Source organism: Sycon ciliatum, chromosome 12 (genome assembly GCF_964019385.1).
Source record: "Sycon ciliatum chromosome 12, ocSycCili1.1, whole genome shotgun sequence".
Lineage (NCBI taxonomy): Eukaryota > Metazoa > Porifera > Calcarea > Leucosolenida > Sycettidae > Sycon > Sycon ciliatum.
In genome coordinates, this window is record NC_088654.1 from 27,110,632 (window position 1) to 27,133,463 (window position 22,832).

General features: G+C 49.4%; 1 protein-coding gene, 1 long non-coding RNA gene and 1 other non-coding gene across 3 annotated transcripts; 2 read left to right on the top strand and 1 right to left on the bottom strand.

Annotated features, from left to right (window-relative positions):
* The first annotated feature begins 2,431 nt into the window (after positions 1-2,431).
* On the top strand, positions 2,432-16,348 carry LOC135827799 (uncharacterized). The gene is made up of 7 exons (XM_065340222.1): positions 2,432-4,340; positions 5,694-5,870; positions 7,224-7,412; positions 8,570-8,972; positions 10,654-10,858; positions 13,565-13,858; positions 14,969-16,348. Exons 1-7 carry the CDS (start codon positions 3,321-3,323, stop codon positions 15,483-15,485), a joined length of 2,805 nt encoding a protein of 934 aa, XP_065196294.1. The 5' UTR covers positions 2,432-3,320; the 3' UTR covers positions 15,486-16,348.
* Positions 12,327-12,398, top strand: Trnap-ugg (transfer RNA proline (anticodon UGG)). The gene has a single exon. It is a non-coding gene; the product is annotated as a tRNA-Pro (tRNA).
* A 934-nt stretch (positions 16,349-17,282) lies between the features above and the next one.
* Positions 17,283-22,662, bottom strand: LOC135827837 (uncharacterized). Its single transcript, XR_010555558.1, has 5 exons — positions 22,486-22,662; positions 20,079-20,117; positions 19,210-19,244; positions 18,259-18,337; positions 17,283-17,991 (listed from the first exon to the last, which is right to left on the bottom strand). It is a non-coding gene; the product is annotated as an uncharacterized LOC135827837 (long non-coding RNA).
* Positions 22,663-22,832: the final 170 nt, after the last annotated feature.

The following is a 22,832-nucleotide window of genomic DNA, read 5'->3' on the forward strand; positions in this document are numbered from 1 at the left end:
GACCATCTTACAATACCCGCATGGGGTCACCCCCCCCCCCCCCCCCCCCCCCGGTTCGGACCCTATCACTGTATCAGTATGTATTCTGGGGGGGGGGGGGGGGGCACCCTGAGACTCTACTGAGACTGGTTGCAGTCAGGAACACTGTTCTCAGCACAGTGCACTAGTGTGTCCTCCACCTTGTTACATGACGTCATCGTCAAACATGACACGGAGACAAACAATACAGTGCCAGTGGTACACTAATATTAGTATTTATTTATTTCACCGTCCAATCGCAGAAGCCAATGCAAAGGATCTAGGAGGGGGCGTTAGCCAGCCATGGCATAATTTATTAATATTTATTTTGTCTGTAGGCTACAGTCATGTCTAGGGGGCAATCATACGGTTGTTATGTGCCTCTGCCACATCATGTCTTCAGGATGCACACACACACACACACACACACACACACACACACACACACACACACACACACACACACACACACACACACACACACACACACACACACACACACACACACACACACAAACACACACACACACACCATGTACACACACACACACCATGTACACACACACACACACACACACACGCCCCCACACAAACACACACAAACACACACACAAGCGCGCTTTACGTCTTACTTCAAGTATGAAGATCAACACACTAGTCTAGCAAGTACTTGAAAAGGTATAGCGGTATGTGCCTCTGTATTCAGTATATTTTGGCTTTGGAATTTGTCACTAGGCTTGATATGAGCGACATTATACATTACATGTAATGTACATGACATGTAATTCAAGTGACTTGAAGCTGGCAAGCAGCTTGAGATAAAATTAGCCCATGATTATCATGATCAACTTGACAAGGTGATGTCATCCTCCAACCAGGCAGTGTATACCTAACCATTAGGATACCAAACCGTCTTATCTATGTATACGATTACACGACACACTACAATCATTTTGATTCAAAAGCCATGCATGTACAATGTATTTTACTTTGGCGTCAGTTCCAACTTCCAATCCTCTAGTCTCTAGACTGGCTCCGAGTGTCTCTCCCCCCCCCCCTTCTTTCTTAGTCCTGAAGCAGTAAGCAGCTGCTAGTTAGTTAGTTCACCTGGTTGATTACCATTATAAGTGACGTAGCTGAATTATTGGGCAGCCTACAATGCGAGGCAGCGGTGACGATTATGTTATGGGCCCGTACGCTGCAGGGTTCCCGACCGCAATGCCAACGGTCTCAGCATCAGTACCTGCAAGACGAAGTACGGAATGACACCCCGGTCCCGGTCCCGGCTAGTGCATTATGTATGATACGAGGACTCGTATACCAATTGAATTTTGTATTGCATTTCCATTCAATGTGCCATGCAATGTGTATATTTTGCCCGGTAATTAGGAGAGGCTCTCGATGTCCCGGTACCATGATCCATTACTATTACAGTATTAGTACGATTGTCCTAGTGCGATCCGTTCTGCATGTCTGTACTTTGCTATGCCGGTACGTGTGGCAATATCACTACAACTAAAGATGCATGTAGCTTTGTGATGTACTGAAGTATTAGTAACTGTACAGTCATGTACTACTACTTGTAGTAGTAGAGTAGAGGAAGTGGGTGTTTCTCGCATACTTGTACCTTCATTTGCTGTTGCTTTATACCTTCTTTTTGATGGTTTCTGTTGCTAATTTGGATTGAAAATAAAAACGATTCGCCCACTAGTCTAGTAGTTACTGAAGTAACTACTGTCGTGGACATGGAAATCCGGTCGCACGTCTAGCGGCCCCAGGCCAGGGCGCTGGCCTGGGGCCGCTAGACGTGCGACCGGATTTCCATGTCCAAGACAGTAGTACTTGGGCACACACACACACACACGAAAGTCATGTCAATCGAGTGACCGTAAACACACTTTTCCATCTACACTGCAGACTACTATGTAGTCTGTAGTAGTAGTAGTGTAACTATGGCAGGCAGGCTCCTCCTCACCTTCTGAAGTATTGCAGACGTGATCTGCCGACTGACTCATCAGTGGCATTTTTGATCTGTCAATCGTCGACTTGTGCTTGACAGTTGTAGACATGCATGCTCGCCCCGTCGTGTCATCGTTATTCGGGCAGTATCCCTGCCATGCCATCAATATGTGCTTGACTGATGATCTGATGATCACCGCCACCCACCCAACCATAGCAGCATTCCATCCAGTTTCCGTTGCGAAGCAGATCACGATGCGTTTGCACAGGAGCAACCCGGAGCAGCGACATGTGACACCAAACCACGACAGGTCGAATCGGAGCTGTGAACAGAAACAGAACTACCTGTGTTCGAGTGGTAGATCTACCGTAGTCTACCGGAGAGTCTTCGCACCGCCCGGCCAGTCATAGACATGGCGCATATCGCATGGGAGTGCAAGAATGCTCCCTGATCGAGTGCTGTCCGGCGTAGATCAGGTAGACCAGGCCAGGGGCAGGATAGATCTATCTGACACTAAGTGTCTGTCGTGTCGGTGCATGCGAAACCCTGACTGGCGCGTTCAGGATAGTTGCTTGAACGGGATCGAATTCATCATTCCAGAGTTCTACCTGCGTGATCAGAAAAACTGTTGTTCCTTTCAGTCTAGTTGTGGGAGTGTTTGAGCGAGCAGAAGAGATACCCCGCTCGTTGTACAGTCAGTACTTGCCCGAGCCGCAAAGCTATCCACAAAACCAGCTTGGTCCCCCTGCCCATTCGTCATCGCTTGCCTAGCTCGAGGAACAACGGTTGAGTGCATGAACGCTCATTCAGGTGGCTGTAGTTTTTCGTCCTTACCACCAAGCTAACATAATCATTGGCGGTTCAAGGTGTAGTGCCAGTGGTGCCTAAGCACGTACATAGTATTGTTCCGTTGTCATTGTGTATGTAAGTCCTTGTGTTTGGAGATACCGGAGGCCCATCATCGGTGGTGATTTGAAGATAAGCAAGCAGTTGGCGCTGTGAAGGTCGACGGGCGGAGCCTGTTCGGTACCTCCACGGTTGGTTGGTGGTGGTGTCGTCTCGAGTGGAGTTCGGAGCTCTTGTTTTACATGCTCCGATGGTTAGAACTTAGGGTCTGCGCGTCGGGCCACTGCGCTCAGTTCAAGTATTACTTTGGTTGCCAACCCGGCGCGGTACAGAAGTTGCGTGGTTGAACTCAAGAAAGCTGAGGAAACGAAAGAACGGCTCAACCCACCCAACAGTGATCAGATAATCGGAGCGGCGTTGCGTGTAAGGCAGCGGCGACCGTTCGAAGGAGGTGGCATCGGAGCACCGGCTCAGCTCACATTCGACAGCTAGGACGATGTGTGGTGGAAGACACGAGGCGGCTGCGGCGGCGGTGGCTCAGGGCACTGAGCGCCACGTATCTCGTTCCAGTTCGACAAGCATGGAGCGGAGACGTGATGATGTGTGCTTACCGGAGCGCGAGGGAGCGACGATCGACGTCTTGCGGAACCATCACCACGGACCCCAGCGGAACGCAATGAGCTTGGCGAAGCGGAAAGAGCCATTCAGGAGCACCTCTACAAGTACAAGGTGGCCGCCACACTTGAAGCAGCGAATAAGCATAACCCTGATAACATTACTGGTACTGTGCATGGTGAGTCTGCCATGCCAGGCCTTACCAAGCTTGTCGAACCTGCACAGAAGCATCGAGTGGACCGGCTCTGAGAACAGGCAGCCTGTGTTTGTAGCCAAACTCGCGCAGCTAGCTGCAGGACATTCAAACGTCTCCTCCCTGCGTGTCACGCACAACTTCACATCGGAGCGGTGGATGACGTGTCCGTTCACAAACTGGACGTGCAGTTCCCAGGTAGCGCCCTCCGCCAAGCTATCCCTCTGCACCGGCAGCCATGCCACCACGGATATCATCGCCACAGCAACGGGCACTAGCCTCGCCGACAGCACCGCCGACGACGACGCGTACAATCTCACGGTTCTCGACACGGCCGGAAATGGACACGGCGTGGCGGTCTCGACGTCGGCGAGTAACGTCACGTACAGCTCTGATGGTAAGCAGACGGTACTGGCATGGGTACTGTTTAACAGCACGACTGACGCTGCAACGTTGCTCACCAAAACCGTCCCACTGTTCGGGAGCTTTTCAAGCGCGCTCTACAGCGTGGAGGTTCGGCGTAATCGCACCCAGCTGCACGTCACCCTGTCTACGGGCAGCTGGGTGTTCGCGGCCCCGGCGTCACACATCCTACGCAGCACTCACACCTGGATTCACGTGGCTGTCGTGTTTGACCCGACTAGCAGCGGTAGTACTGGCGGTGTGCGTGCCTTTGTCAACTCTGCCGAGCTAGTGCGTGTAAGCGGGGTAAGTGAAAATCACTAGCTGACCTAAACGAAGTTACAAATGTCGCGCTTGACCGTGACATCCGGGTTTGAAGTGTTTCCCGAAAACATAATCGTCTGACGTATCTCAGAATACACAGGTTGATCAACCCTTTACCTGGATCACTGATGAAGACTATACATAGTACTCAGTGCAGAAATTGTCATTGTTTGAACCTCATTTCACGGAATGTACGCAAGTGTTGGGCAGGACCGGTGGAAGCAGTTTTAGATTGGTCCCGCCATACCCTACAGTTTGTGTATGATATGTAGCGGGGTAGTCACATGACTTTCATACAGTTTGTGTATGATATGTAGCGGGGTAGTCACATGACTTTCATACAGTTTGTGTATGATATGTAGCGGGGTAGTCACATGACTTTCATACCGTTTGTGTATGATATGTAGCGGGGTATACACATGACTTTCATACAGTTTGTGTATGATATGTAGCGGGGTAGTCACATGACTTTCATACAGTTTGTGTATGATATGTAGCGGGGTAGTCACATGACCTCCTCAGCAGTAAACACACGTTGGTGGACAAAATCTTTTGGTCCGCCATGGCGTGACCAACCGGACCGGTTCCGTCGTGCCTGTTGGGGTCCCTCACCTCATGAAATGTGTACAAGGGTTAAATGTGTGACGACCAGGGAATGTTCAGGTGTGCTCTATTTTAAAATTATATTCGACCAGATGTAGCAATGTGTGCCTGGTATTACTGCTGTTGTTGTTCTTACTGCCAGTGCCATTGCCATTGCCATTGCTGCTACTGTTACTGCTGCTATTACTGCTGCTGCTGTCGCTGCTGTCGCTGGCACCGATGATTATGATGACGACAACGATGCTGCTGCTGCTGCTGCTGCTTCTGCTGCTGCTGCTGGTGGCAGTGCTTCTGCTGCTGTTGCTGCTGCTGCTGCTGCTTCTGCTGCTGTTACTGCTGCTGCTGCTTCTGCTGCTGTTACTGCTGCTGCTTTTGCTTCTGCTGCTGTCACTTGAGAACGCGTTTATTCAAAGTTCACAACACCACCATGAAGTAAGACCCAAAGTAAAAAGACAACCCAAATTCGGAAATAAATAGAACAGGAGAAGGCTGCTGCTGTTACTGTTGCTGTTGCTGCTGCTGCTGTTACTGTTGCTGCTGCTGCTGCTGTTACTGTTGCTGCTGCTGCTGCTGTTACTGTTGCTGTTGCTGCTGCTGCTGCTGCTGCTGCTGCTGCTGCTTCTTCTTCTGCTGCTGCTGCTGCTTCTGGTGCTGATATTGCTGCTGTCATCAACATCATCATAATGAGGGCCGCCATCACTGTTGTTTTGCTATTGCTTGCATACTCTACAGATGAGCGCTCCACAGGCAGACAAGAACGGCACCATGACCCTGGGTGGTGGCGTGGCAGCTGTGTCGTTCGCAAGCGTGCACATCGTTCCCACCGCTCTGTCACCCAGCGAGGTGGCCTGCGTCTACGGATGCCTGGAACGCTTTGCCACCAGTGCAAGTCTGTCCAATGGGCTGCAGGTAAGATAAACACAAACAACAAGTATTTCTTAGGGATGTTTGTTGCTCCACGGGAGCCCGCGCTTTCCGCCGATTTTATTGATTTATTTATTCGCAATCACGTGGCACTAACCAATGAAAAGGTGATGTGGACGATAGCCAGCCATGACGGTAATAGAGGGGAGAAAGGACAAAAAATGAAAGGGGAACTGAAGTGTAAGAGAAGCGCGGGCAAGCTAGGGAAGAGCTGGATATCAACTAGTATGTTGCATGACTTGACTGCACACTTGACTGACTTGCGACTGCCATCCAGAGCACACGGCGAGAAAAGCGCGTGCTCTGGTGTGGGGAGCAATCAACTTTCCTATAAAATGATCGCCGAAGTTGCTACCACTATTTCGAACAATCGTTTCCCCTGCTTTCTCCATTCATTAGTTTGAGGGGTTGGACATGGGAAAGAGGGGAGAACGTCTGAAGACGAATTGACTGCTACAGCCGTCCGGGACTCGAACCAGGGACATCTGCTATAGGTCAGTGGCACTCTGCATGTACCCACTGAGCTATGGTGTTGTCGTCATCCCAGCAGCTTTTAACATATTCAGGTCATTGGTAAATGGCAATAGATTTGCCATAAAAAACTGAGGCTAAGGGCGCGTTGGAATTGTCACTCTTTGACTTTCCGAGGAGTTTCGTTTTTCTGAAGAGGTGGCCTTATTTGCCTCTTCAGAAAAACGAAACTCCTCGAAACTCCTCGAAACCCCACCACCTCATCCGATGGGAGAGGTGGATTTGTTCCGAAGAGTTTGGAATAGCTACGTCACGTAGTACGTGGAGAGGGTCGACCTGATCGGACGTCATCATCGCCATGACAATTCCACTGAAAAACTCTAAAATGATAGAAACCATTCTAATGGGACACTTCAACTAATCTCTTTAAAAATTTGTTTGAACAGTTGATGAAGACAATTCGAACGCGCCCTAAACATAGTAGTCATCTCACGCTTCCGCGTACGTAGAACAATGGGTTGCCCAGTAGACTATATTCCTAGCTCATTGGATTAGTTAGGAACCCTTCGTCTATAACTGTTTTCATTATTCTTTGTATGTGTGTGTGTGCGTGCGCGTGTGTGTGTGTGTGTGTGTGTGTGTGTGTGTGTGTGTGTGTGTGTGCATGCGCCTGTGTGTGTGTGTGTGTGCGTGTGTGTGTGTGTGTGTGTGTGTGTGTGTGTGTGTGTGTGTGTGTGTGTGTGTGTGTGCGTGTATGTGTGTGTGTGGTGTGGCGTGTGTGTGTTTGTGTGTCTCACTCACTCACTTGCTCTCTCTCTCTCTCTCTCCCTCTCCCTCTCTTTTTCCATCTCCCCCTACCCCATACAGATGGAGAGTATTGAAGGTGGCCAGCAGTTACTGATCAGTGGTGTAGCTCCAGAGTCTGCCTATCAATCAGCTCTACAGTCTGTGTATCTGGTTAGCTACGAGTCCTCACCTGACCCACTTCCCAGGCTGGTCATGTTACAGCTGGCGGATGTGTGCAGCACAGCTCAGTACCATGTGCGCGTGTATCAGGTGAGAGGTTGTTGAGTGATGGCAGGACGAGTGCTCAAACAAGCGCTCAAAAGAGTGCTCAAACGAGTTCTCAAAAGAGTGCTCAAAAGAGTGCTCGAATGAGTGCTCAAATGAGTGCTAAAATGAGTGCTCAAATGAGTCCTCAAATCAGTGCTCAAATGAGTGCTCAAACGAGTGCTCAAATGTCGAGTTATCAAACGAGTACTTGAACGAGTGTTCAAACGAGTGCCCAGCGAATGCTCTAACAGCCCAGGGATGAATTTATCCTGTATCGCATCGCAGTTTGCGATGCAAAATCAATCTACTGCTACTCAAAAGTCACCATGACTCGCAGAAAACTGCGATACATACAGACTATCCATGCCTAGCCTGCGCTGTCAAGTAACATGCATACAATTCAGTGTTTACTATGTGGTTCAGGCACTCAATCTGCGTGCACATGTATGATTCAGTCGGGTTTTTTGAAATGGGCTATCACTCTCAAGAAGGACAATGTGGCAAACACCCAACCTTCAAAGAAATATGCTTATCAAAATCAAAGAGTGCTACACAATTGTGATTTTGTATAGCCGAAACTGCCATGCAAAAATATGACAATAAATTCATCCCTGCAGCCTTTGAACGGGTAACTGCATCAGTTAGGGAGCTGTCAAGTCCTCGGTATCGGGAGTTAGTACGTGCATATTATCCAACTGCACAGCGGAGTTTAAAAAGTATTTGCCGACGCAGTCTTTCTAACACGAGCCGCATAGGAGATCAAATAGCGAGAGGTTCACAGATCTGTCGAACGCAATGTTGTGTGAAAGAATCATGCAATGCCCAAACACCAACCACAGTGATGACTATAGCGACAACGATGGCAGAAAAACAACAACGACTACGACGACAATAACCACACCAGCAGCATCTGTTCTTGTTCATCTGTAGAAGCAGTGCGTGCAGCCGTCAGTAGGCTAACTCTGACACATGTGTGTGTGTATGCGTGTGTGTGTGTGTGTGTGTGTGTGTGTGTGTGTGTGTGTGTGTGTGTGTGCGTGTGTGTGTGCGTGTGTGTGTGTGTGTGTGCATGTGCATATGTTCCATTATGTACATGTTTGTATGCACACGCACCCACTGACTGACTGGATGTCTGTGCGCGTGTGCTGTGTGTGTTACAGCGCTGCGTCAACACCAGCGTCACGTGCCCCGTGGCAACGAGCCGTTGCCTTGAGAGCGACGGTGGTGACGACGCACGACAGCTGTGCTTGACCAGCGCTGAGCTGAGCACACAAACTGCATTGCCCAGCATGACCAACGACTCCTGTCCTGTCGGCCAAGCGACGACGACCTCATCAACGACATCACACACAGCCACTGCTGCTGCTCCAGCGTCGCCTGTCACAGCGTCTGCTTCTCCGCCGGTGATATCATCAGATCCAAGTCACATGATCACCGGCACTGGTTCCCATGGCAGCAATGGCAGCAGCAATGGCGGAAGCCCAGCAACAGACACAAGTCAAGTGATGAGCACTGAGCCGACCAGTCCCACTCTAGATAGTGGCACTAAGACCTCTGATGACGGTATGTTTGTGCTGCCAGTGCTGCTGTGAAAGTGACAGTCATGTTTCATTACCCATAAGTTACATACCTACAGTAGAATGTCAGGCAATGTTTGTTTATAAAATAAATAGTAAAAAGGACCAAGGAACTACAAGTTACACTATAATGTCCACTGTCGCATGAGCTGATTGTTTAGTAACTGGTGGTGTTAGTGGACATTATAGTGTAACTTGGAGTTCCTTGGTCCGTTTTACTATTTATAAATAATCCTGGGCTCTCCATCCGAGTTCATTGTTTGTTTGTAAGTTGTTAGCTATTTTTTACTTCACCATCAGGGCCGGAGGAAGGAGTTTGTGAGTGGTCCGGCCAACCTTTGAGGGGGGTCCGGGGGACCTCCCCCGGGAGAAATATTTAAAATTTACGTGAAATAGAGCGAATTTGGGCGTCTTTTAAGGCTCCAGAAAATGCAGAAAATTATAGTAAAAGAACACAAACACAACCTTCTTTTAACCATATGATTAAAGCCATACAGTGCCGGTCACGGAGTCCTGAGCTACTTCGAAGCACATCACACGTCGGCAGTACAGTCGAGTCGTGTTCCTCTGGATTTTTTACACCGGTTTTGCACGAATCACATGGACCATCCAGCTGGGAAAGTGGTCCGGCCATGGCCGGACCAGCCTGACCGGTTCCGCCGGCCCTGACCATAGGCACAGGCGAAATCTGCCTTTTCACTGGGCGTCTGAAAGTCAACTATCCCATCGATCAATCTTTCAAAATGCTCGTATGCACTGAACTGAAGAGACAGGAATGAATTAACTGGTTTCCTCACCATCCTAAGGGTGCACGAGATGCTCGGCAATTGGCAACAGGCTGCTGTCCAAGTTTATCTCCTTAGTTTCATGCTGAGGAGCTGGAGTGTGTTCAGTTCCTGTGGTACTGCCGAAGATAAATGAGCAGTGATGGAAAAATGAAGGATCATGTACATGCTTTAGGCAGAAGTGTGGCAGCTCGGTCATGTGAACATACTGCCCGCCTGAACCCCTATTGAGACAGCCCCGTGTTGACAGGGGTGCGGATAATCAATACTCTACCGTACGCTACCGTACATCCGTTGTTATGGATGCAGTGCTGGTGCACAGGATTGGCACCCCAAAACTACAGGAAAAGAGATGAACATAATGAAAGTGTTTTATTTCAAGTGCAATCATGAGGCATACACTGATCCACATACTGGAGCAAGCTCTTCATTGCTGTACGAGTATGTAACATTGAGTTTCACGGACCTACCTATTCACATCGAAAGTACACAACACCAAACCGTTCGCAACTCCTGCTGTGGGGTCTGCGCATGGCAGAACTTCACGTCACGTGACAAAACCGTACACATTGTTTGCAACCTGTGCATGATAGATCCAGGGTTGTACGCAACCCTGCTTCGGGTTCAACCCTTTCCTGTGCACTGTCCACTATTTGCGAGCGTATCCTTTTCAACCATGTCACGTGATGTGAAATTCTGCCGTCATCGCAGCATTCACTGGATCGAGGTTGTTCAGCCAGTGTTCTCGTTATGTACTTTTTGCTAATACAAAATGGGACATGCCGTGTGCATGTGTGTGTGCATGTGCCCTGTGTGCGTGCATACATGCGTGTATGTGTGCATTATGTGTCTGTGTCCGTGTCCGTGTGCGTGCATCTTCAGACGGTATAATCGCGGGCGTCTCCGACGGCTTTGCCATCGGCATCATAGTCATCTCCATAGCGATTATGCTGCTGCTTACCATCCTGGTGACGTTCATGGTGCGTCACTACCGTGCACAGAAGATGATGGTGGTGGGCGGAGGTGATGGTAGCATGGGTATAGACAACAATGAGATGTCACCGGGCAAGAAAACCAACACTGGCAGGTGAGTGCATGGTCCTCATGCATACGGTCAAGCTGTGTTCACAACTGGCGCGTGTACGTGTGAAACCGCGCGTTTGTGCCTATTTTGCTGACTTTTGGCCCTTTTGGGGCGCCATGCGTACGGAAACGCGCCGAAATGGAAATTCCAACATGTTGGAAGTTTCAGCGCGTATCAGGCGCGTACATGCCAGTCACTTTGACTGGCGAGGTCAAACAATTAGTACTCGAAGGCGTCACACGCCCTAAATACGAGTTGAATTGCTGTTTTTTTGTGAAAGCCTGAGCGCGCGTTTGGGCACGCATGAACTGCAAGCGTACCGCGTGCACGCGCCAGTTTGGAACACAGCTTCAGAGTTGAATCTCTACAGCCCATTCATGAAAAGATGATGGTGGTGGTGGGTGGGAGTGACGGTAGCATGGTAGTAGAAGTAATTTTTTTACTAGGGGAGTCCCAAACGGCTACTGCCCTGTTACTGGGAACCCTAGGTGAAGTTAAGCCATGCTTATGAACAGAGCAAGAGACTGGGCCTGTCGACAGTCAGCTGGAAGAGATGGGTATAGACAACAACGAAATGTCACCCGGTGAGAAAATCACTCTCTAATAATGTGCAACTCCAGCTATGGGGTCTGCGTCTGCGACGGCAGAGCTTCACATCACGTGACAAATCCGTACACATTATCTATTTGCACCCTATGTGTGGTAGATACAGGGGTTGTACACAGCGCTGCTTTGGGTCTCAACTCTCTTGTGGTCACTTTGCACTGTTTGCCAGATTAACCTGTTGTACTACATGTGGGAGTATGTCATGTGATGTGAAGTTCTGCCGTCGCAGCGCTGTATAGAGGTTGTGCAAGCAGTTGCACGCTCGTGGCGGTTACGTACTTTGCTCATTACGCATACTGTAATTCACAGAAGCTTTTTTTGCGACGAGATGTGCGATGCGACGCAATCTACAACGGCGGCGTGCGATGCGAACTCGCAAAATACCATTCACAGAAGAAGTCAGCGATGCGACGACGCCTTGCTAATTTGGCGAGCGAAGTTCAATAGTGGTGAGCACGTAACCATGGTATTCACATAGCTTAGTACAACTTTTACAAATCTACAAACAACTCTTGAACCGTTGGACTCGGATGGAGAGCCAAGGATTAATTTATACAAAAGAGAAAGGACCGCTTGAGCTGATTGTTTAGTAACTGGTGGTGTTAGTGGACAGTATAGCCTAACTTGTAGTTCCTTGGTCCTTCCTCTTTTGTATTGAACCTTTGTACAACTTTGCTGCAGAAAAGGTCAAAATCGTACGCCGAATCGCTTGTCGCATCGCGAATGGCCAAGCTCAATTTTGCGATGGCCCAGTTGCGGCAGTTGCGCGAGCTGCGAGATGGATGCGATTTGGGGATTACCCGGTTTCACGGTCACACCGCCTGCTGTGTTGTGTTTGGTGTTGGATCCAGTGCTGCCATGTGCAGGCCTGTTGGTCTAGGGGTATGATTCTCGCTTTGGGTGCGAGAGGTCCCGGGTTCAAATCCCGGACAGGCCCAACTTTTTTTTCTTGGTTGACTCCTCAGTAGGCATCCGTTAGTCTATGCTTACAATAGACCATGTTCACAATACCTTAGTGATGTCATCTGGAGACATCTTGCTATGCAAAATGGGTGCTTTGAATATTTAGAACAGTGAAAGTGAATGCACACTCTTCCCATTCAACATAACAAATTAATACGTATACCATGGAACCTCAATGGAAAGTACCTGCAGCTGCTATACAAATCTGCACTTTATCCAACCCAGATTCTGAGCGTCCAACAACGGGTGAAATGCCTGATAGTGCAATGCAGGCCCTGCTAAGGACAGTGCTACTCAATGAAACCCGGTCGCCCGCTGAGTCAAGTTCGCGCCTTGCACCCCTTTCACAGCCCGGAGTTTGCAGGTCTAGGGCTGCACAACGCCCCGGCATGGCGTACTTGAGTGATACGTCTGCATTTCGTTGAGCAGTACCGTAGTACCGTTCTGGACAGAGAAATTTGACCGACTAAGTCGACAAATTTTTCGGCCCATTCAAATTTCGGCCTCCCAGTGCTAAAACCCATTTCTACCCATTCAAATATTCGGCCTGTACTGCTGCCGCCTGTATACACTGTCACACTGAACCTTGCAAAACAAAATTTCGGCCGAATATGACCAGGCCGAAAATTGCCGAAAATAAGTATGTGCCGAAAATTGTTTACTTCAGTACGGTAATTCATTGATGCCCACCAATGGCTGCAGCAGGAGCTGCACCTTTTTCCCCCTGAAAATGACCGCTGCAGCTAAAACAGCCTTGTAACAATGATCAGTGCCAATAGTAAGTCCATGTCAGCACCTCCCACCCACCAAAACCGACCGCTGTAAAGATTCCCCACTGTAATAGTCCCTAGAATACTCCTATGCCCTCCCTGCTAGCATTCGGGACGTTCCCTCTCGACCTGCTTTCGAACAAGAAATCTACTCACTGCTGATTAACTCAATCTGCTCCTGCAGCGCTCACCCTCTCCCATACTTGTAAAATTCAAAGTGATGTGAATTACTTTCCAACTGCATAACACACAGCCCCACACACAGCATCTCACCTTCTCGTAAACGTATCTCTTATTGGCGATGGTGCCATCGTGACAATAAAGAATTCAAAAAATATATTCTGCTGCCTCCCATTGCGTGGTGTTGCAGGAGACGCTACGTGTACCGCAGCTACGCCGAGACGCAGACTGTGCAGCTGCAGTCCACCACAACGCGTATGAACAGCATGCATCGCGGTGGTGGCGGAGGCTCGCAGAGAGACAGCGGTCGTCAGCGTAAGGAGCGATTCTCTGTTTACGACGACTTTGGCATGTCGGCCCACGAGCTGGAGAGCGATCCCAGACCTGAGGTTCGCGATCTCTCCTCGGCGTTCTTCAAAACCCCGGTGTCGGCCAATGTCTTCTTCAAGCCAAGTATTGTTCCGCTCAAGAAGAATGCGTTCACGTAAGTTATGACCGGGGGGAGGGAGGGCGGGGGGTGGGGGGGGGGGGTATTATTGATGTAATGACTTTTCTTCAAGGCCTTCAAACTTACTTAGTGTCATGTTGTGTAGCTATACACTCTTGCACCGACACAAACACACTCTTACACAAACACACTCTTACACAAACACACACACACACACACACACACACATGCACGCGCACGCATGCATGCACACACACACACACACACACACACACACACACACACACACACACACTCACACACACACACACACACACACACACACACACACACACACACACTCACACACACACACACACACACTCTCTCTCTCTCTCTCTTTCTCTCTCTCTGTATGCCTGCCTGTCTGTCTGTATTTCTGTCACTCTCGAGCTGCCCCAACTCACTTAAAGTGTGACACAGCAACTGTAATCAATCATGATGTAGTCCGAAAGTCATCAAAAAATCTGAACCTTATTTTGCCTTACTTGCTCTGGGCATGGTCCAGAGTGGAGGGGTACAGGTCGAGGGGTACAGGTCGAGGGGTACATGGGCAGGGGATACAGATCGAGGGGTACAGGTCGAGGGGTGCAGGTCGAGGGGTGCAGGGGAGAGGGGTGGGTGCAAGGGTACAGGATAGGGGAGAGGGGTGGGTGCAGTTGCAGGGATACATAGGCGCAGGGGTACAGGACGGGGGGGGGGCAGGTGCAGGGATACAGGATAGGGGGAGGGGCAGATGCAGGGCAGGGGAGAGGAGCAAGTGCAGAGATACTGGTGCGATTTTAACATTTTGTTCTCCAATTTACAGTCAATCACTGTGACTACAAGTAGAAAGCCTCGCACATGTACATGTACGTGTACATGTACATGTACATGTACGTGTGCGTGGATGTGGGAGCAATGTACGTTATGCACTTCCGTGTCTTGTATATGTGTACGTGTTTGTAATGGGTACATACTCATTGGTGTGTACGTATGTGTGTACGTATGTGTATGCGTGTGTGTGTGTGTGTGTGTGTGTGTATATGTTTCGTGTATACAAAAGCACACCACAAACTAGCAGCTGACCGTTTTTTTTTTCTCTCTCTCTCTCTCTCTCTTTTGCAGTATGGGTGGTCTACCTGGTGAAGCGGACGACAGCACGGCACGTTTCTCTTTCCCCCGGCACAGCTTCCCCTCTGCTGGAGACGGAGAGGACGAACTCATCCACGGCTTGCCGGAAGAACCAGTAGGCGAAGACACGATCGTACACACACGCAATACCTCAGATCCGTATGTCGCGCCCATGAACCACCGGCGTCCATCCAAGGGATCCATGGACTGGAGCTCGCAGGACGAGCTCGAGGCATCGGAAGACGACCTGATAGAACCGAGCGGGAATCTCAGTACTTTGCCAGGTCGGTTGAGATCCAGTCGTGATGAACTCAACGTCGGTCTTGACAACATGCTGGATGATAAGGTATTGCAACTGGCACGCACCGGTACTAAGCGGCAGAAGGAGCGACGCGGTAGTTTCACCGGTCGACGACGTCACGGAGCGTCCACACGACACCACAACCACCGCAGCGGTCAGGATGTAAGCGAGACGGTCGTCATCGGCAATCATCTTACGTCGATAATTTGAGTGTGCGTGCTTGTGTCAGTGTGTGTGTGTTAGTGTCCGTGTGTGTGTATGTGTACAGTGCACGTGCGTGTGTGTTGACGGAGAACACCCTTCTCAACGGTAGTATGCGTGAAAGTGTGTATTTTAGACTTGACCAGCAGTATTCACTGGTTTGAGGGAAAGATTACTAGTAGAGCATGCTCTAGGTTGTCTATTGGCATTGTGAGGGTCAGAAGGACTGCTGGCGTCAGAACACGGAGCAACACACGGTGCCTATGTTGAAGGGTAGGCACACTGGATGAACCGCCTTGACTCTGCCACAGCCTGTGCGCAAACTGGTTCAGTCGGAATGGCATGTGCTGCTCGCGGTCTACTAGCATCGGTGCAGCTAGTTGAGCTGTTCCACTGACTTCAGTGGATGTTCCCTGCGTCCGAGATGAGATACGTTCCGGGATGGATTACTTTCCGAAACGGAACACTTTTCAAGACGGGATACTTTTCAAGACGGGATACTTTGCTGCCAACAGTGCTGCCTGGTCACATGGTGTACAGGCAGCGAGTGCTCAGACTTCTGTAAAACACCGCGACCCCATAGCATTGAAAATAGAGGCTTTAGTTAATTAGCTCCTCCCGAGATTGTGACTACTGTTCTCGGACACTTGAAGTATACTAGTGGTTAGATGCTAGCCCTAGCCTTAGAGATACGAATGCATGTACAATGAGCCATGTATGCATTTACATTGTAGTTGATACTAGCCAGCTAGTGTGTTTTCTGCACAGCTGGTGCACAATGGTGATTATTTTTATCTATTATTTTCGGTAACATATTTTTTATGTTTCCGAGAGCTTCTATTTGCCCGATAAGTTATACCAGTCCTACATGACTTGCATGTCTGTGGTGGTGTGGTGTTTGGTGGATTGACCCCGGTCTAGGTTTGGGGTGTCTTATCAGCGCATGGAGTCTGCAGCTGTGGTTATGATGTTTAACTTGCAGGACTACAGTGGTTGTATCCCCCCCCCCCCCCCCCCACACACACACACAAGAGTTTATAAAGCAAAGTTTGCACATCTGCATCTGGGTTACCACACGTTTGTTTTCAGTAATCCCCAAGTTCCCAACCAACTTATGAAGTGTTACTCGTGCAATGCCTCCACTATGCTTGATCAGAGTATGTATACCTCTGCGAATAGATGCAGCATGAGCAGTACAGTCAGACCTCGCATAACCGCACACATCCGTTTTCCAGAAAAATATGCGGATAGGTGAGGGAACCGGATAATCGGACACACATACTTATGTGCATGGCATATGCTGTAAATCGGTAACCACTACCGGATGGCAAGGGATCCGGATAAGCGAGGACCGGATAAGCGGTGAGATCTGACTGTATAACTCTTCATAACTACAGTATGCTGTCAACCTTGCAAATTACAACGGTACAACCTCAGATAACAACAGCCACGGGAATAAAGATTCAGGACACGCACTGCCTTCAGTCTTCAGACCATGCAAGGAACCACTATAAGTCTTGACTGTTTACTTCCAGCGTCGCGAATAACAACGCCGTGTTTCCGTCCCCGGCTGGCAGTGATTACATAGCATTTGCAACGTTGACTGTGCGTATACAGAGGCAACGTGGATGTAACATGCCGGGGCAACTTCCATCTCCTTGCCAGGCAAAGATCCACAGAAAGACGGCAAACATGTATTGCATCACATTGGACATGCTTGTATGCACTACTAATGTTATGCTAAAGAGCACCCCCCCCCCCCCCCCCCCACACACACACACACCACACACAACATCGAGAAAGTGATTCCATGCTTATCACTATCAGCAGAGAAGCATGTGTGACAAGCTCTGCGTGTAGTGTGTGGTATAGCGCAATGAACTGGAACAGCACACACAGCCGGCTACACCATAGCAAGCCACCGCAGCACAGCACACCCACGGGTGGTCGGCCCGGGGGGCACTGCAACGGGACTCGCATTACATCAATCCTGGCCATCAGTACGGTGACTGTTTGAGGCGCAGGACGTCATTGGAATGGTGACCATGCCAACCATGCAGCTGTTCCAGCAGCAACCAGCAAGTAGAAGAAAGAGAATAATATAAAAAGAAACCGGAGAGGTTAGAAAATCACAACAGTCTCCGGACAATTAACCAAACCAACATAGTGATTGGACAACAACAGAAAATGAAATTATAGCCGAAAATTTGATTACGGGTTGAGAGAAGACGGAGTGACATTACAACTCCTCGTGTTCCTGGTCCGGAATCTCGTCATTGAACATGTATGGTTCTGTGCTGTCATCTTGTCCCGTGGCGTCCACGGCAGGCATTCCACCATCGTCGCCTGGAACCTCCTCTCCGGCGGCCTCGCGAGCTTGCCTCTCCTCCTCGGGCTCCTCGTCCTGTTCGGGCATAGCATTGGCGTCCTTCATCGCCTGCTCTGGATCGAATCCTTCTCCGACCAACCAGTTGGAGATGTCGTCCTCGGTGGTTTGGCGTGTAATCTCCTCAACCTGCGAAGGAAGAGAGAGAGAGAGAGAGAGAGAGAGAGAGAGAGAGAGAGAGACAGAGATAGAGAGAGAGTTGGAATACATAGGTGTGCATGTGTGCTCACTCAAGGTAGCTTCAAAGCGAACATGCACTCTTCTCTCCTCACAACACCCATCCACATGAATGAAAATACACAAACTGAGCACACCCACACAGCAGGTGACTACACCCAGTTTTGTTCTGACTTGTGGAGTCAACAGACAACACATCCCTTGTTTCAAAGCACATACCTTCAACTCCTGATCTACATCATCATAGAAGACGAGACGGGGAGTTCCGCTAGCACCGACCCTGCTAACGACTGAACCACTGTGATGCGACGGTGAGCAGTTGCCAAGTTAGGGAAAGGTTAATGAGAGAGAGAGAGAGAGAAAATAGCTCGCTGTGTTTCTTGCAGTTCGAGCACTCTGACTTTGAAGCTATGAGCTGATGTAAAAGTGCATTGCTGCTCAGTAGACTTCATTGCAATTCGTTCGTACAATCTTTGCTCCGCTGATGGGACCTAACAAGGTCAAACACGGCTATCTGTCCGGAGATTGAAGATGCAAGTAGAGAAAGATAGATAGATAACGTGTCTGAGGTCCTTGCTGCAAAATAGTGCTCAATACGCTAACACGGGCAGAGCGTACTACACAAGGCAGAACAGGAGAGACCAATAACATTTTCGTGACTCCGAGTTTCGTCTTCAAAACACTCATGAGACGAGCTTTCGTGTTCAAAAACACAACATTCATCAGACGAACGTCTGATGATTGTTCGAACACGAAACTCGGAGTCACAAGAAACTTATTCGTCTGTGTTGTTCTGCCTTGTGTAGATAGATAGATAGTTAGGTAGATAGGTGGACAGATGGATGGGTAGACAGACAGACGGATGGATAGATAGACAGAGAGATGGATGGATAGATAGGTAGGTGGATAGATTTTCCACCGTTCTCCACAGTGTGAGGAACTTTATTAATCCCTTGCCCTTTCTCAGAGTACCCCAGCAAAGCATTCACATGTTCTCTGACTGCGTCGGCTGATTTACGGAGAACCTTTCCAAAGCTGAATAATTTAGAACAGACTAGAGAGATCTCTGGAACTTCTACACAGCATACAGGTAGAGCGGCAGCGCAGCCGCCGCAACAGTGCAGTTGCAGAGACAGAGCAGCAAGCAATCAGCTGTTGTTCGGAGGATACTATCCTTCCAAGCGCCAATTCAAGAAGACCTTGAGCTGCATAAACACACACCAACATACCCACCCGCACACCATAGCAGCAGCAGCACACACAAACACACACACACACAGACACACACACACAGACGCACACGCACGCGCACGCACGCACGCATGCACACACACACACACACACACACACACACTAGGTTCAGTACATTCACAGGCCTACTGCAGTAAGGATTGGCATGGCTTCAAGGGCATAGGGCTAGACAGTACACTGCTTATCTTGGTCATGTGACTGCATGTATGTAGAAAGTGATCATGACAGTCATGTGACTGCACGTATGTAGAAAGTGATCATGACAGTCATGTGACTGCACGTATGTAGAAAGTGATCATGACAGTCATGTGACTGCACGTATGTAGAAAGTGATCATGACAGTCATGTGACTGCACGTATGTAGAAAGTGATCATGACAGTCATGTGACTGCACGTATGTAGAAAGTGATCATGTCCTGTGGACAGTCGAACAACTAACATGGCCAACATCATGTGACCCATAGATGCTGGGGTGGAGTGGAGTTAAAACCAACATGGCTGTGCCGTGTGGTCATGCGATGTCCCGTGTGGTCATGTGATGTCCCGTGTGGTCATGCGATGTCCCGTGTGGTCATGTGGTGCCCGTGTGGTCATGTGATGTCCCGTGTGGTCATGTGATGTCCCGTGTGGTCATGTGATGTCCCGTTTAGTCATGTGATAGATTTGAGACGACTCTCTAGAGCAGCCGCACCTCTCCATATCGTAATCACAAGGAACGTACAAAGACCTCAAGGCTGTATGAGGTGACTGGGTACCCAACGTTGCTGCTGCCTAGAACTATACCTTACCCCTTGGTAGGAGTTTAGGGCTCATCCACTCATTGGCGCCTGCAAGAAAAAGAGAAGAACAGTACGGGAGAAACCGATTATGTGAAGCACTGACCCATTTTTACTGGACCCTGTCCAAGTGGAATCCTGTATTGACCGGACACCTTTTCTTGAACCAAAGTGCCAAGGATCGAATGTGCGTCCCTGTATCAAGCGGACTCCTGTTGAATCAGGGTAGTTTCCGCTGCACCACGGGCGTCCGGTTAAAGGGGAAGTCCGGTGAAAAATTTAAATTTCACAGTCCGTAGAGTTCGAGGCGCTGAGTCGAATGGTCTTTGTCCGAGGAGGCTGCGGCCTATGGTTTGTCAGATACGCCCAATCGAACATGTGCGAATTTGAGCGCACATCACCCAGATCCAGGTGATGACGTCACAGCGTGCAGCCAGGTAGCCACACCATCTAGTTGTGTACAAAACGGCCATATTCGGAGCGCATTCGATTGGGGAACCGTTCGTCGCAGCTTCTTCGGACCAAGACCATTCGATTCAGTGTTACAAACACTACGTACCCTGTGATTTTCAGCTCGGTAAGCCTCGAGGTTATACCGTATTTTAGCCGTTTCCGAGTTGGACTTTTTCCGTCGACATGCACTGACCTCTACGGCTCTAGCAATGCGCTGCATGCATGCTAGCTGTGTACTAGTAGTAGCAAGAGTACGGGTTATGTACTCTTGCTAGTAGTAGTAGTAGTCAACAAACTCATCACACACGGAACTACTCCCGCACTGCCGTGCTGGGGTAGCTACACCAAGACTCTAGTCACAAGACTCAGAAAACTAGTCAACACACGGACTTGTCATGTACTACACTCGTACAGACCAGTCATGTAGTCAGAGAATGTGCGTTTCTCCTTGCCAGTGCCGGTGCACCGGTGGTTGTGCTTTGAGAAAAAAATTAGTTTTCCGCTCCCACCTCATTATTTTATGCAACAGCGATGAGTGCACAACCGTGACAAGTGACAAAACAGCGAACAGCTCCCGGACCTAGAACTTTCAGATCCCGTAGCATTGCGAGCGAAGAGTCGTACCCGTGGTTCAAAGAGCCTGCGCTGTTCAGGCTCCAATTGCGTAGTCCGAAATATGCCAAGTAAGTTCGCACCAAAACATCACCATGTGGCAGGCTGCTGGAGTCTAAGCGAATCGGTAGGGAACAACATTTAGAGCACTCGCATCACTCTTCTCCATTTTGGCGACTCTGCTCTCCAGCGATCTGATAATTATATCAGCCTCATCTGCAATAGCTGCTGCTTCTTCATCAGTCGGACACTCAGTAGCGTTCACTCTTGACTGGCCCGCGCGGCCATTTCTACAGCTGAATACCGAGGTTCTCAGCCCCAGACCGAACTCATGAAGGTCAGCCATGGCTGCATCCTCACTCTCACAAGGAGTTTCGTCTTCGGGGTCGCTTGCACCACCTACTATGGGTCGCCAAATCATTTGAAATAGCACTGACACTATTGCTTTCACGCACTCCTTTTGACCTAGCTGCACGCTATGACGTTGCGGAGGGTGTGGCGCGGCCGCATGACGTCATGGCGCAGCCCCCGAAACTCAGTTTTTCAAACGGAAATATCTCGAGAACGCTTTGTCGGAGACACGTGGGACCAACACCATTCGACTCAGCGCCCAAAACTCTACCGACCCTGAAAATTAAATTTTTCACCGGACTTCCCCTTTAACTAGTTTAAGGCAGGTTTTACTGTAGCTGTGTTTGCTACTCAATAGACGTTACTCGCCTGGCACCGGCATCATTGTACGGGGCCGTGTGTGCAGTGGAAGACCAATGCTTGTGAACCGTTATCATGCCACTCCAAACAAAACACATCAACTGATAATGATGACGTAATGATGACGTATTCGCATAACCTCTCTTACAGTCACCTGGTCACTGGACGAAGGCGAGACATACACCATTCGACTTGGCTGATTTTTTCCCAATATTACCTGATTGTGATTTTAGGGTGAACTTTCCTCTTTTGCTTTATCCAGCAGGCTCAGGTGCGAAGCAGGGGTCTAGTCTCACTCAACACCCTGGTGGCCTGGTCCGAAGTAGACTAGCAGTAGTCTACCAACACAGGGAACAATGGAGCCTTCGCATTAAATTTTATTGTATCGACACGTGCTAATGCTGGTTGTACGCTACACCATGGACATGCACACCCATGCAACTGCAAGACGGGCAGACGGGCGGGCATCGCAATCACAGACTCAAGCACGACTGCTGCACGACTGCTATGCTGATTGCGATCGTTTCGTCCACTCTTTTACTCATTTCGTCGACTGTACACGTCCGCGCGTGTAGGAGTCAGCACACAAGAACACCACACTACTAGTACTACTATACGCTCATATGACTCGACTGTGGCTCACCTCGATCACGGCGCGAACGATGCCTCCCTCCGTCTGACCCACCGTCACGGCGGTCAACACGAACAACACAGCGGCCACAGCTCTCATCGTGCCAGCAGAAACACACTCAGTCACGCGCGATGCCGATCAACAAGAACACACGACGAGAGAAGAAGAAGTCGATGTACTGTACTTCGCGTGCACAAGACTCAAGAGATCTTTTATCTTTTTTTGCCAGAGGCAGAGGGCCATGGCCCATGCCCCATACCATGGGCATGGCCATGTAAGCTGTAGCTGTAGTCTGTAGCTGTAGTGTAGCCATAGCCATATTGCAGCCCATGGCATGGGCTGCAATATGGCTATGGCTA